The sequence below is a fragment of the Sturnira hondurensis genome, unplaced genomic scaffold, assembly GCF_014824575.4.
Source record: "Sturnira hondurensis isolate 20B ecotype Veracruz unplaced genomic scaffold, ASM1482457v3 Scaffold0010448, whole genome shotgun sequence".
Taxonomy (NCBI): domain Eukaryota; kingdom Metazoa; phylum Chordata; class Mammalia; order Chiroptera; family Phyllostomidae; genus Sturnira; species Sturnira hondurensis.
The window spans coordinates 5043188-5056975 of NW_028083079.1; the positions used below are offsets into that span (position 1 = coordinate 5043188).

The window sequence follows — 13788 nt, forward strand, 5'->3', positions numbered from 1 at the left end:
ACAATCTCCCCTCCACTTTATGATGAATTAATAAGGCTAAAATTACTATTTGAAACGGTGTATTATTCTAACATCATGAGTACACATGGAGCAACTAGCATGGACCTGATACATAACAGACACTAAACAAACACAAATATTTCCAGGGAGCAACAGATTCATCCTTCTAGTCATTCCATTCTCACTAGCAATGCGTAAGAGCATGTCTCTCTACACTCCAGACAGCACTGAGTGTTCTCATTAGTCAACTCTGCCACAAGTGCACACACATGCACAAACACTGTGTGCGTGTGGGTGGATATACAGAAAACCACAAATTATTAACGAATAAGGGGAAAGAAGTTTACATAGAACTAAAAATTTTATAAATTGCCCTATCGCTCTTAGAATTCAAGTAACAGCTGCCAAAGTACATTGAAAATCAAACACCATAATGTAGGAAGTTCAGATGATATAATATAAAACTATAATATATATTAGATCTGAAGGAATTATAAATAACACCTTTTAGATATTTTTATCAAAATAATCAGGTAAAGTTCACATTTCCATTCTTAATATCTGAATGGAATAACCATGAATTTAATGTCCTGTCTATATTAAAAATTTGTAATTGTATCATGACTGTCTTAGTTTTCATTGGTTTCCCTGAGTTTCATCTACTTCTTTCTCCCTGCACATCATGCCTCCCCCTAGACCACCTCTCCCTCCGCCCTCTGCCCCACCCCACCCCATCGCCACCAACACTTACCTTGAAGATGAAGTTTGCTCTCGGTGCTTTGCAGAAGGACAGAACTCACAGAGTCCAGATTGTCATAGCTGTTACAGCCCAGAGGCCCAGTGCGTGTCTCTGTGACCTGGAGGGGACATTAAGGGTGACACATGTGAGAGAAACACGCCCAGGTATGGGACAAACCCTGCAACGGGTTGGCCCCCAGCAGAGCAAAGCCATCAGAGAAAGCCATCTGCCCCAGGCCAAGGACCAGGCCTGGCTGTCTCCAAGCAGATGACAAGCTAGCACACTGATCAAACAGGTAGTCTGGAGCCAAAGTGCCCAGCTTCTGTTCACGGTACCCCTTCACAAAGCTGCTTTACGTATTATATGAACTAGTAAGCTAACAGTAGAGTACATTTCAATAGCATGGGCTTTAGAATCAGGAGAGAATCGGTGTTAAATCCTGGCTGGTCCATTTATTTGCTCTGTGACCTAAGGAAGTCACTTAACTTCCGTAACTTGAAGCTAGTAAATGCTTTCCAAAGAGGATGTGAGACTAGACATGATGGGCGTGGGTGCCTAACACATGGCGTGCACTCGAAAACGAGCATCTTACTGCCAAAAGTCTCTTCAATTTATTACGTCCACGGGCACTATTATTAGGCAAGAACAATAAAACTATCCTCATTTTTAAAAACATTTCAGCGAGGAGCATAATCAACACCACCACAGAACAAAACATCCAGATCCTACAGTTCCCAAAACATCGTCTTAGCATAAGCGAGGCGGTGGATAATAGGTGGATGCCTATTCAAAAAGCTAACTTTGAATCAGGACTAGTTGAGTATGAGAAGAGGTTTCGTCATCCCACGCGCCTTCACTTCCCATTATTGCACACAGGCACTGCAGAATCGTAGTGAGATCTTCCCCCAACTACAAAGACAGAGCAGCGGGTGCCGTAGGAAGTGGTGGCTTGGGGAACAGCCCCAGGGATCTCCAAGTGCCAACTCCGCCTTTCTCTAGCTGAGAGGGCTAGGGTGTGTAACTTCCTTTTCTAAGCCTCAACGTCCCCATCTATAAAACGCTGGTAATACTCAGCCACCTCAGTGGGGAAAGGGATTGTATGTTTGAAGTGTTTAGCACTTAGGAAATGGTAAATAATGGAGGGCCATTAGCTTTGGAGTCCTTAACGAATGATTTATTCTTTTTTGAACAGAATGATAACACAGTTGTGAGAACATAGTCGTTAATGAGGGATGACCCAGGAAAAGGGAATCATGGGCAAAACTTCCCCACCTGGGGCAGCTCCTGAGTCACACCCAGATGGTAGTGAGGCCCCTGCTAGTCAGCTGAGGCTGGAGGGAGAATCAAGAAACGTCGAGAAAAACTGAAGTCCTGGACTGAGTGGGGAAAGCTGTGGTCCTGTAAGAATGGCTTCTGGAGTGGCCTCTGGGCGCTTTCTCTGCCAAAGGCCTCTGAAGGAGGCAGCCTGCGTTCTCTCGTGACAGGCCTCAATATCTCAATTCCTCACCCTGTCCAGTGGGGGGAGAACCGTTTGGTGATAATAAAAACCAGGCCTTTGCTTCGCTGTGACTCTGATGGCTTCATAAAGATCCGTCTCCCTGTGCCGAGTTCCCTAACAACAAAATCCCCCCAATAGAGGCGATTCTTCTCAGAGAAGGGGCTCTTTGTTTGTTGATCTGATTTATTTCTCCTCTTCCTAGCTCCCTCCTCAGTAACTCTCTCCTCCCACACTATTCTCTTGCTTTGGTCAATTTCTGACTCATCTGCCTGAGTCTCCCCTCTTCACTGCTCCCCCGCCCAACACATACACACTTTTTCCCTAGAGATATCTTTGAAAGTCTTAATATAAAGCTAGGTCTACATTTTATTCAGAAAAAAAAATGTCTGGAGATTGAGAAGTAAAAAGCAGATATAATCTGGTTGTAAAAATAGTCAGATGCAAAAAATTTGCATTGCAACCCTCAGAAGAACTAATCAATTATACCAAAAATGTCCTCCTTTATACTCGTTATAAAGTTGATCCCTGAATTTATTGCATTTAAAATGAAATGTATTTTTTTAACATTCTTGTGCTGTAAGTCACCTAATTAAAAGTCTATAGCTGCTTTATCTAGTGTGGCTATTAAAATTAAACTTAATTAAAATTAAAAAACCTACAAATTTAGTTGCTTAGTAGCCACATTTCAAGACCTCCATGATCCCAAATGACTAGTGGCTATTGTCTTGGCCAGCACAGAGATAGGGCATTTTTGTCACCTTGGAAAGGTCTACAGGCTAGCGCTGGTGTAGATGAGCCTGGTGTGCATAAGCAGGAGCAAGTGTTTTGTAAATAAAGTTTTATTGGGACACAACCACACCCAGTTGTTTACATATCTTCTATGGCTGATTTCGGGGCAACAGCAGTAGAATGATCTTGTAGCAACAGAAACCATATGATGTGCGAAACTTTACATAGTTATTATCTGGCCCTTTACAGAAGATATTCAAAGACTCCTGGTCTAGAGATGAGAGTTCCAGTCTCTGTGAAGGTTTCTCTCTCTCTCTCTCTCTCTCTTTCTCTCTCTCTCTCTCTCTTTCTGTGAAATTCTGAGCAAGGGTATTAACCCCTGGATTACAGTTTTCCATCTGTGACATGGGAGAAGGGAATAAAAAAAACACAAGTGCTTAAAAAATTACTGTAATTCAGTAATTTGACTCCTGCTAGCTCTGTGACTTTGGGAAAATCATGTACCCATTGTTGCTCCAGTTTTTCACTTAGGAAGACAGCCTGAAAATCATTCACAGAGGAGAACTTAAGGCATTTGGGAGAGGACTGTTGCTAATTATGCTGTGGCCATAGCTGGAGCTGCCCCCGTAAATCAGTAGCAATGACCACACTAATGACAGGACTCATGTATTACAGGGCACTTGACAACATCAGTCAGAATGGCTGTCAGGGTACACTGTTAGATACATGGGTATGAAGCCAGGGATCGTATCTGCCCATCAACTTTCAGAATACCTGGGTTGCAGCGCTGTTGTCTTAGGAACCTGCCACCCCAACCCACCCTCAAGCTGTACCTTGATTGCTCCAGTTGATATCTGGATCTCATGGAGCCTCCTCATGGTGCCATCACGGTCAACAAAGTAGGATGATGCAAGCTGGTGCAGAGCTTCAACGCTTTGAGTGGTGTTCCCTGACTTCCTGTCGAGGCGACTTTTGTCCATGTACATGGTCAAGGCCTCCTCCCCTGCATGGAAAGGAAAGACACTCAGGCAGGCTATCCAGCTTTGGGGCTAGAGGAACAGCTCCAGAATGTGGAAGGTAAAACACCCTCCAACCTCGCACTAATTTGCCCAAATTTCCTTCTACCACTGAAAATCAAGAGCACAGGGAAAGAGAAATAGTCCCTAGGTGACTGTAAGAGCCAAGTCCTCTGAGACGAGGATCATGGAAAAACTCCTAGTCATCAAGTGCGGTCCCTACTAACCCACTTCATAGTTCTCACCAGCATCATCTCACGACTCAGCTCCTCTCTCTGAGGTACAGTCTCTTCTGTAAATGGATGAATTTACCATAGACCAGGGATGTCAAACTCATTTTCACCAGGGGCCACACCAGCCTCACAGTTGCCTTCAAAGGGCTAAATGTAATTTTAGGACTGTATAAACATAACTACTCCTCAGACAGTTAAGTGAGAGCTCAGTGCTCCTGCCAGGTAGAAACAAGGTACTGGGCCACATAAAACAAGGTGGAGGGCTGGATTCAGCCCGTGGGCCTTGTGTTTGCCACCTGTGCCATAGATAGTCCTTTCCCCTTCCTTTCTGCTCATCCTGTGTTTACTCATCACACCCAGCTCCTCCTTTGCCTCTTCTCATCTCTCTCCTCTCCTTCCTTCCTCCTTTCCCTTCTCTCGGTCTCCTTCTGCTACCCCTTCCTAGACAGACAGATGGATGGATGAATAGATGGATGAATGGCTAAAGAGATGATAGACAGATAGATAGATAGGTAGATAAAGACATAGTTTACAGAAAGATATCCAGAAAGGAAAAATCATGTGCTCATTATAGAGAAAATTCTAAACTGTCAGCTCTGTGAACTCAGACACTGTCTATATCAGCTATCTCTTTATTCCTTGTACAAAGCCCAGTGCTTAGCATATAGTAGTCAGTAAGCAATTAATTCATCTTTTTCTATTCTTAAATACCTACATATACCAGGCACTGTGTTTCTGAGAGTGTGATGGAAAAGAGGTTACATCTAAGGGAGTTCAGTACAGGACGGGGAAGAGGAAAGACAGAGAGAGCTGTAAACTTATGCATCCTTAGAAACACATGCATATGCACTGATTAACAACAGCACTTCCTTATGGTGCCTTTTATTTTGCACAACAAGATATTTCACCAGAACTTCAGACAGGAAGATCCAGATACACCAAATAGATCTGACCATTGCGCATCTGGTTTCACCCTCTGCTAACGGTGAACTTGGGGATGTTCCTTAAACTCTCTGTTCCTCAGTTTATTCATTAACAAGCTTAGGAGGAGAACAGCACTTACTCCATAGTGTTATCAAGAAGAAAAAAATTAATTAATACATGTAAAGTCCCTGTACCAGTGTCTAGTGCATTGTAGCAACCCCAAATCATTTGGAATAATAACAAGGCAGCCCTGGACTTGAATTAGCAGCTGTGTGATCAGGTTATTCACCTGCTTCAGTTTCTTCAGGTGTAAAATTGGGGGTGTTAATTGGGGTGTTAATTGGGGGTGACAACTTACCTCATACAGTTGTCGCAGGGGTACATTAGTTCATCACTTAAGCGAACTCCTGTCTCCTGTCTGGCACATAGCACAATGGAAGGACTACCTACCACTGTTTGATCACCATAAACTACCAGTTGTGTGAGATTCATCCTCACATCTAATCAACCCAACACAATAGGATAGTCAAGGAAACACTATCAAATGCTATCAACACATTTTTTTAAATGTTCATCAGAGGATTTTTTTTTTTCATTGCATTTAGAGAGAGGAAGGGAGAAAGAAGAGAAGAGAGAGACCATCAATGCAAAAGAGAAGCATCGATTGGTTGCCTCCTGTAACCACCCAGAGGAATCGAATGTGTCCAGACTAGGAGTCACACGCACCTGCAACCAGACAGGGAATCAAACCCACAACATTTTGGTTATGGGACAATGCTCCAACCAACTGAGCCATGCAGGCCAGGCCAAACACTATCAGTAGTTTTTAAGGACAAAGCCTGAAATCTAGGGTAACTGAAATTTCTTTAGCATGCCGATCGCTTTTTCAATCGAAGAGAAAAATAATTTACTCTCAGAAGGGCAGTGGCTACCGAGAGCAGTAGGCACAGTCCTGACCCAAAGGTTAACTCCTCTGCCTTTGGATCCCTTCGTGACAGCTTCTAGAGCACAGTTCCATTGCCAGAGCCCCCAGAGGCCGCCTCCCACCCGTCTCTGCAGTGCTGTCTCTCTCCCTGTCCTACCCAGACCATTCCTCTGCCCCCGAGATTTATTCTGACCAATCTTCTTCCCAGGCTTTCCTCAGATTTTTTTTTTCCCTGCGTGGAATGCTGTTCTGTCTCTGCCCTGAATATCTGACTGCTGATGTCCTATCCAGCTTTCTGGGCCCAGTTCACATGTCATCTACCCTTACTACCCCCTCTCTGTCCTTGACCTGGCCAAATTGTAGACACCCCTGAGAACCTGCTCAGACACCGCCTTCCCGGTGAGCTTGCCCCAACCCCACGAGAGACTGGTCACTTTCCCTCTCTCTGTCACGAGCTTGTTTGTCCATTCAGTTTAGTTCAGCAGGCACTGGCCATTGTGTGTGTGCTGAGCATTTTGGCATGCACTGGGGTGACAAGTGAATAAGACATTGTCCCCATGCTTGAGTCACTAAGTGACTAGACACCTGCTGTCCAACACAGGAGCCACCAGCCAAGTGTGACTACTGAGCAATGAAGCATGGCCAGTCCAAACTGAGATGCGTGGCAGGTGTAAGCTACACAGCAAACATCTCCAAATGTTAAAAAAAGGAAATATCCAGTTGTGTATTCTATGGATTCCTTGTTGAAGTGTTACTATTGTTAAGTGAAATATATTTTTAAATTGATTCTCCCCTTTTTATTTCCACTTTGAAAAATGTGGGTGTGAGCAAATGTAAAATGGCATGTGTGGCCCACACTGTGACACACATTTCGTTCCTGTTGGACAGCGTAGGTCTAGGAAAGGAGAGATGGGGATCATTTCAATGTCTCAGGTGAACAGTGAAGGTGCAGAGATGCACAGAGTGGGATGCAGCCGGAAGAAGGAGGCCTGAATCCCTGTTGCTAACGTGGGATACGGGGCCCTGTTGGTCTCATCTCTCCAGCTGCCCCCTGCCATTCTCTAGGTATGCTTTATCCTGCCCAAATGCACCCTGTTTCTCTCATTGTTTGAAGTCTGCTTTTCTCCTTCTAACTTCTACTCATTCCTCAGAGGTTACCTAAGACAATGCCGTCTCCGAGAAGTCTTCCCTGAATCCTCCACTGTTAAACTGAATAAGAACACCAACCCCCTGCTCCCACCGTCTCTTATTTCTCTGATACAGCACCTATCACATTTTCTGGTGATGGCTTGTTCAACAGCTGATTCCTTCACTAGAAGAGAAGCACTGTGATGTCCAGGAGTATGAGAGAGTCTTTCATCATTTCATTGTTATTACTTAGCACAATATAGGTATGTATTATGTACTTAACAAATTATCACAGTATTTTTGGATGAACAAATGAATATGGAAATGACCCAACCCTACAGTGTTTGTTTATTTATTGACATATCTGCCTCAGTGACTAGACTGTAATCTTCCAATGAGAAGATTCAACATCATCAAAATTAATCTCCAGGTGCCCTATGCCTCTGAGCTGGGTTCAGAATAAGACACTCATGTTTGCAGTTTCCCTTGAAGCCTGCATTGGTTATCCAAGAGGACGTGATCTTGCATCCTTTGAACTCCACAGAAGCCCAGATAGATCTGACTTAACAATGACTTCATATACAATGAGACTTTGAGTTCAGGAGTGGTGGGTGGTGGCCTGGGGGAACAAGGACTCAATCCGCTTCTCCTAGGCCAGATTGAGAGCAGATGTTCGGTCATCATTTGAAGGATAAATGGATGGGTGGATGGATGGATGGATGAAGAGATGATTGACTGGGTACATGAATAGACAGATAGGTGGAAAGGTAAATGATTAAACAGGCGAATAGTCTAGAAGTTAGAAGTGAGAACAGAGGCAATAAACATTCCAAGTGTCAGCTCAGGCTCTCTAAGGGGCCTGTGAAAGAGGAGGTGAAACAAGCCTGCTCCCTCTGGACTGAGAACTGCCAGCAGCACACCTTAGATCAAGAGGGGTTAATGAGATTCTCGCTACATTATTAAGACTTAATTTCTTGTTTGTTAAGAGAATGTTCTGTTTAGAGTTGCTTTCCCATTTGGGCATTCCTGCAAATTGCCTCTTCGCCCCACAAAGGCCTTTCTTCAGTCTCTGTCCTCGAGGGGACTTCGCCTCTCTCTCTGCAGCACAACTTTCATGGGGGTGGGGTTGAAGCGGGAGCCGACCATTTGACCTTTTGCGTCAATAGGGGATATGGCTGCCAGATGGGGGTTGGAGACGTCTGAACTAGAGGTTTCTCAGACACCCCTCATCCTCTTCCTTCTGAGCCCCTGTGACTTTATTCTCAGTCTTGCTCTTAGGCAAGCAGAGATGTCCCGAAATGCAGGGTGGGAAACAATGAGTAGACACAAACATACACACAAGTACAAAAACATGATGCCTCATGCACAAAAAGACATTTGTGCAATATACACACACTTACATGCATGTGCAAACTCACATAGACTCATATATGTGGACATTGCATTCATATGCATGTGTCCAATGAGAAGCGTGTATGTGCTGAGTGTGTATGTATGCGTCCCTATAGGTTAATGTATGTTCGAGTACATATATTTGCACACCTCTGTCTATGCATACATGTAAGCTTAATCATACACATCACACAGATATCTCTGATCCAAGGGCTTTCTTTGGGTCAAAATATGATTTTCCAAGGGAGTAATGGAAGCGGATACCCCTGTGTGTCAGCCTGACCCCGAAATTTTCTCTTCACCCCCTTCCATAAGAAAATCACTCACACCAAGCATGTTAGGAGTTGAAGGGACTTCACTGCAAAGCTGACGATCCCGTGGCCACGTCTCAGTGGTCGGCCCTCCCGCTGCCTCCGCTTGCTCCTTCTCACTCCACTTTCTGCCACTTCCCTCTCCCTCGGGAGCCATGAGAGCATTTGCTTGTCCCACATGTGACAGTTTACGGATCCTCGCTGTTGTCTGAGTGTGCCCTTAGGAACGCGCTTGCCACCTCAAACAGCTTATCGAAGTGTTTTGCCTAAATAAATATGGTGTTCTTCTCAGGAAAAATTACGGAAATAAAGTTTTCTGCACCCCCCTTCTATTTAGACTGGAAAACTCATATCCAGACAGGAAAATTAATTTGTCAATGTCTCCCATTCATCCAGTGAGTGGTAGGGATGGGCTTTAATCCTGAGTCCCTAAGTTCCTTAGCCCCATTAAACCGATAGCAATAATAATATTAATAATAATAATAGCAAAAATTTGTTAGGTGACAAACACTGCACTGAACACTTAAATAGATTTTTCGTTTATTTTTTAGAGAGAGGGAAAGGAAGAGAAAGAGAGGAAGAGAAAAACAGCTGTGTGAGAAACATCCATCAGTTGCATCTCCTACGCCCCAACCTGGGGACCTGGCTTGCAATGGGCATGTGCCTTGACCTGGAATCAAACCAGTGACCTTTCAATTCACAGGCTGGTGCTCAATCCACTGAGCCACATCAGTTAAGGCCTCAGTAAATATTTCTGATGCATCATTTTATTTAATCCCTACAATGTGAATTAAGTACTATCATTATTTCTAGTTACACAAGGGAAAACCAAGGCTTAGGGGAAGTGGGACTTGGCAAGGCGACAGGAACCTGGGGAGGAGCAGAAGGCAGGGTTGGAACCCAGGCGACCCAACTACAGAGCCTGCCCTCTCGTTCACTACAACTTACCACCTCCCTTCTCTCCCATTGCATGAGGGGGCCCTTCAGAAATATTCTTCCATGAATGAATGAATGAATGAATGAATGAATGAATGAATGAAATGACGACGTGAGAAGGACCACTGTGTTTCTGGCACATTGCGCTCAATCAACAGTCAATCTCTTCCCTTCCCTGCCCCCACTCTCCCCTGTTGAGCTAATATCTGGGGTCGGCTGTCCAAAATCAGAGCTCAGTCCAAAGCTTTGCATACTTTAAAATGTTGTGCTGTGAAAACAGGAGAGGAACAAAGCTCTGTGAATAATTCACCACCTTGCCTTGGAGAAATTAAAAATATATTTCACTGCAAAACAAAGGTCTTCGTTATTTGGGATTTCCAGAGACTCAGACAGAACACAGCCTCTAATGGAAGAACTGAATTGGTCGCAATATTTTTTTTTCAGGTAAAATGACAAGTGAGAGAAGTTCACAGAATAGCATACAGGTTAATGCAGCACTCAGTGTGGAAGTGATTTCATTTTCACTTTACGAGAATAAAACTTATGCAACATGATTTAACATACAAAGTCCGACTTCACCTAATCTCTGACCAGCAGGACGCAACAAATATATGCTGGTTGGTTGTTCTGGGGAATGGGTGGGTCGGTGGATGAATCAGCTGGTCAAAGACACGACCAGAGCTGGGTCAAAAATTAACACAGGCTTTGTAGACTGAAAGACCGAAATTGAATGAAAACAACACACACTAAACTTAGTTTTGTCACTTACGAGCCATAATGCTTCTGAGTCTCAGCTTTCTTATCTATGAATTACAGATAATTTGACTGAACATGCAGTTTTTGAGGACGAAAGGCAACGTGCAGTGACGACTGTGAGCAAATACTTCATAAGTAGTGGCTATTCTTGTAATAAAGAGTAAACTTGCCAAACCAATCCACTTTCCTCACAGCCCCAAATTTGTCATCGGAACTTCCTCAAAACATACATACACTGTGTGTTCAGCCTAGAAAGCTCCACCCCTGCCTTCTACCTGGGCAACTCCTGCTGAGCTGAACAGCAACTTCCTCCCTAAAGTGTGTATGGACCAGTCCCACTTGTGGTGCTCACCCGTCCTGAGGGAGAAGATCAGCTGGTACAATTAGTTACACCCCAGCCCCCCCAGCCTGTCTCTGTCGATACATCCCTGTCGTTTAGCTGCTATAAGCCATATTCAAAGGCAGCTTTCTGAGTAGGAGGCCTGGTGCTCCACCACCAAAGGGGTTTTCTCAACCTTCTGCGAACCCCATCACTGTGGCAGAAAACTGATAACAGGGATTGTAGCTTAAAATATAAAACGCTGCACGCCTGCAAGACCCATAAGCACCTAAAGGCACTCGTCTCCACCATTCCTCCCCTCTCTTGCATTTATTTCCCTTTTATCCTCCCCTCTTCCCCTTACTTCCTCACGGCCTAACTGCACTTGCTGGGACGGATGGACACGGCTGAACAGGGTGGGGCCTTCCTACTAACCCATTCCAAGCCCAGAGAAGATACAAATGATACTCCCTTTGTAAAATGCTAAACTCAAATTATGAGTCCCTAAAGCAGACGTACATGAACAAATAACATTCTAAACAACATCTGAATTGTAATTATTTCCCCAGATTAGACTACATTAGAATAAGACAATAACCAAATTAAGCATTCCCAACAAATCGAGCTAATTCCACGATGAAGCCCTGTTTCTACAAGACAATGAACTGTCAAGTTAGACTGCCCCAGAAAACAGAATCCACTGCTCTGATATAATCACAAGAACCAAGACCATTTGGCTTATCTGGCAATATATGCTTTTGAGTGAAGTGCCAGGGCAGAGATGGGTTAATGCACATTTCTGTGCATTAACCCATCTCTGGGCATCCCACCCTGCCCAACATCCCAGACCCAAGTCATGACAAGGCTACGGCCCAGTGGCTGCTGACCTACCTCCCAAGGTGGCAGAAATGAGGAGGTGGGTGCCGTACTTTTTGATGATGGTGTCGATGAACTGCTGAGTGGTGGGTCTCCTGCCAAGCAGGCGGATACTCCTCTGAAACTCCGGCATGAGGGGCATTGGATGACGGACCAAGTCTCTCCTCTCGATGGCTGTGTTCCTCACCTTCCAACGGGCAAACTCCCTGGGCAGGAGAGATGAGCGAGACTCTTCAACTGACCACCTCTACCCCAAGCCAAAGTCTACCCAACCATCCCATCCAAGTATCCCTCTGTAGGTGAGAGAATGGCTACAGTTATTTTTAGTCTTTGTTAAGTGATACTTAGATCTGGGGCTCTCAGTCTCTTCAGCCAACAAAGACTTATTGAACACACTTCTTGTCACTGGGTACTTTGGTAAACCAGAGACACAGTAGTGCTCTCGTGTTGCTCACAGATCATCAGGGACACCAAAACTCACTGTTGTCTAGGTGCTTACCCATCTCCCTCACTAGACCACAGGTGGCAAACACAAGGCCCACGGGCCGAATCTGACCCTCCACCTTGTTTTATCCAGCCCAGCACCTTGTTTCTACCTGGTGGCAGCGCAGAGCTCTTGCTTAACTGTGAAGGGCAGTTACATTTATACAGTCCTAAAGTTACATTCAGCCCTTTCAGGGCAACTGAGAGGCTGATGTGGCCCCTGGTGAAAATGAGTCTGACACCCCTGCACTAGACTGAAACAATACCATAGAGCCAAAATCTTCCCACATACATGGTGCGTGTTGTGTGCTAGGATTCCTAAGAATGCTATCTGGACAAATAAATAGATAAGGGAGGGAAGGACGGAGGGAGGCAGGCTATGTAACAATGGACAAGAGCTAAGGCACAAAGCAAATTGAGACCTGTTCTAAGACAACTGCAAAACCAAATAATAAGCCCAGAGCTCAGTTTAATTCAAACAATGAACATGAATTCATTGAGCAACTGCAATTTGGAAGAAATTAAGCTGTGTTCTGAAGATTGTGCAGGGGCATTCCCATTCTTCCTCTCACTAATGATAGAATGGATGGAGATTAGAGAACATTGACCTTGGGAGTCCAACTCAGACTCTCACTCTGGCTCTTGAGAACTGTGTGGTGTGATCTTAGTTAGAGCATGCCGCTTCTCTGGACCTGCCTTTCCTTCTCTATAAAATCCAACTGGCGTTACCTATTTCCTGTTGCTGGAGCACCGGTTCCATCAAACATAGAGTGTGACCCACGGACATGGACAACAGTGTGAGAACTGACTGTGGGAGCAGGGGTGGGATGGGCAGAGGAGGGCAAGAGGGAAAAATCATACTGTAATAGAATAACAATAAAAATGATGAAAAAAGAAACATAGAGTGTGCCAGGCACTAATTCAGTGTGAAAGATAGTTTCATAACTTTATTTCCTCACAAATTCCCAGCCATGTAAATCATTAAGGGTTCATGGATAATGAACAAGGAGCATGCACACTGAATACCAGTAGAAATTTAAAGGCCTTGGCTCAGGTTATCTTTGCTTTAGTAATGACCTCCTTCCTACCAAAGACGAATCTCCCCAGGAACAACCAGCTCTCCAACCTGTCTGAGTTACAAGCTCCAGGTCCCTTGAGAGAAACAGACCAGCCAAGGGGAATGTGAGTTCAGCCTAGATAAATGACAGGAACCAGAGTTTAATGAAAAGGTCTCTCTCTCCTGCTACAAGATGGGAGAGACAAATGAAGGATGGAGCACGGAGCAAGAAGAGGCAGAGTAGGATGGGAATCCCGCTGAGACATGCCCAGATCATTCAGTGGTGGAGTCTGACTCCTGATGCAGAGGAAACCGGGTCTGAAGAGAGCTTTCACATCAGAACACGTTCCCAAGTCTCAGAGCTTGTGATCTGTCTGCTTACTCTGTCCATAATTCATAACATAGTTCAAATTCTAAATAAAGCAGAACTGAGTACCTCACACATAGGTACTTCAGTCAATCAGCC

The 13788-nt window shown here is 44.6% G+C and overlaps 1 protein-coding gene across 2 annotated transcripts in view; it reads right to left on the reverse strand.

Moving 5' to 3' along the window:
- BRINP1 (BMP/retinoic acid inducible neural specific 1) overlaps positions 1-13788 on the reverse strand; it is a 381254-nt gene that overhangs the window by 51337 nt on the left and 316129 nt on the right. For both annotated transcript variants that reach the window (XM_037059155.1, XM_037059154.1), the window contains exons 3-5: positions 11798-11988; positions 3800-3969; positions 752-857 (exon numbers count right to left, since the gene is read on the reverse strand). In XM_037059155.1, coding sequence (XP_036915050.1) covers positions 752-857; positions 3800-3969; positions 11798-11988 — 467 coding nt within the window. The remainder of the gene's footprint in view (positions 1-751; positions 858-3799; positions 3970-11797; positions 11989-13788) is intronic.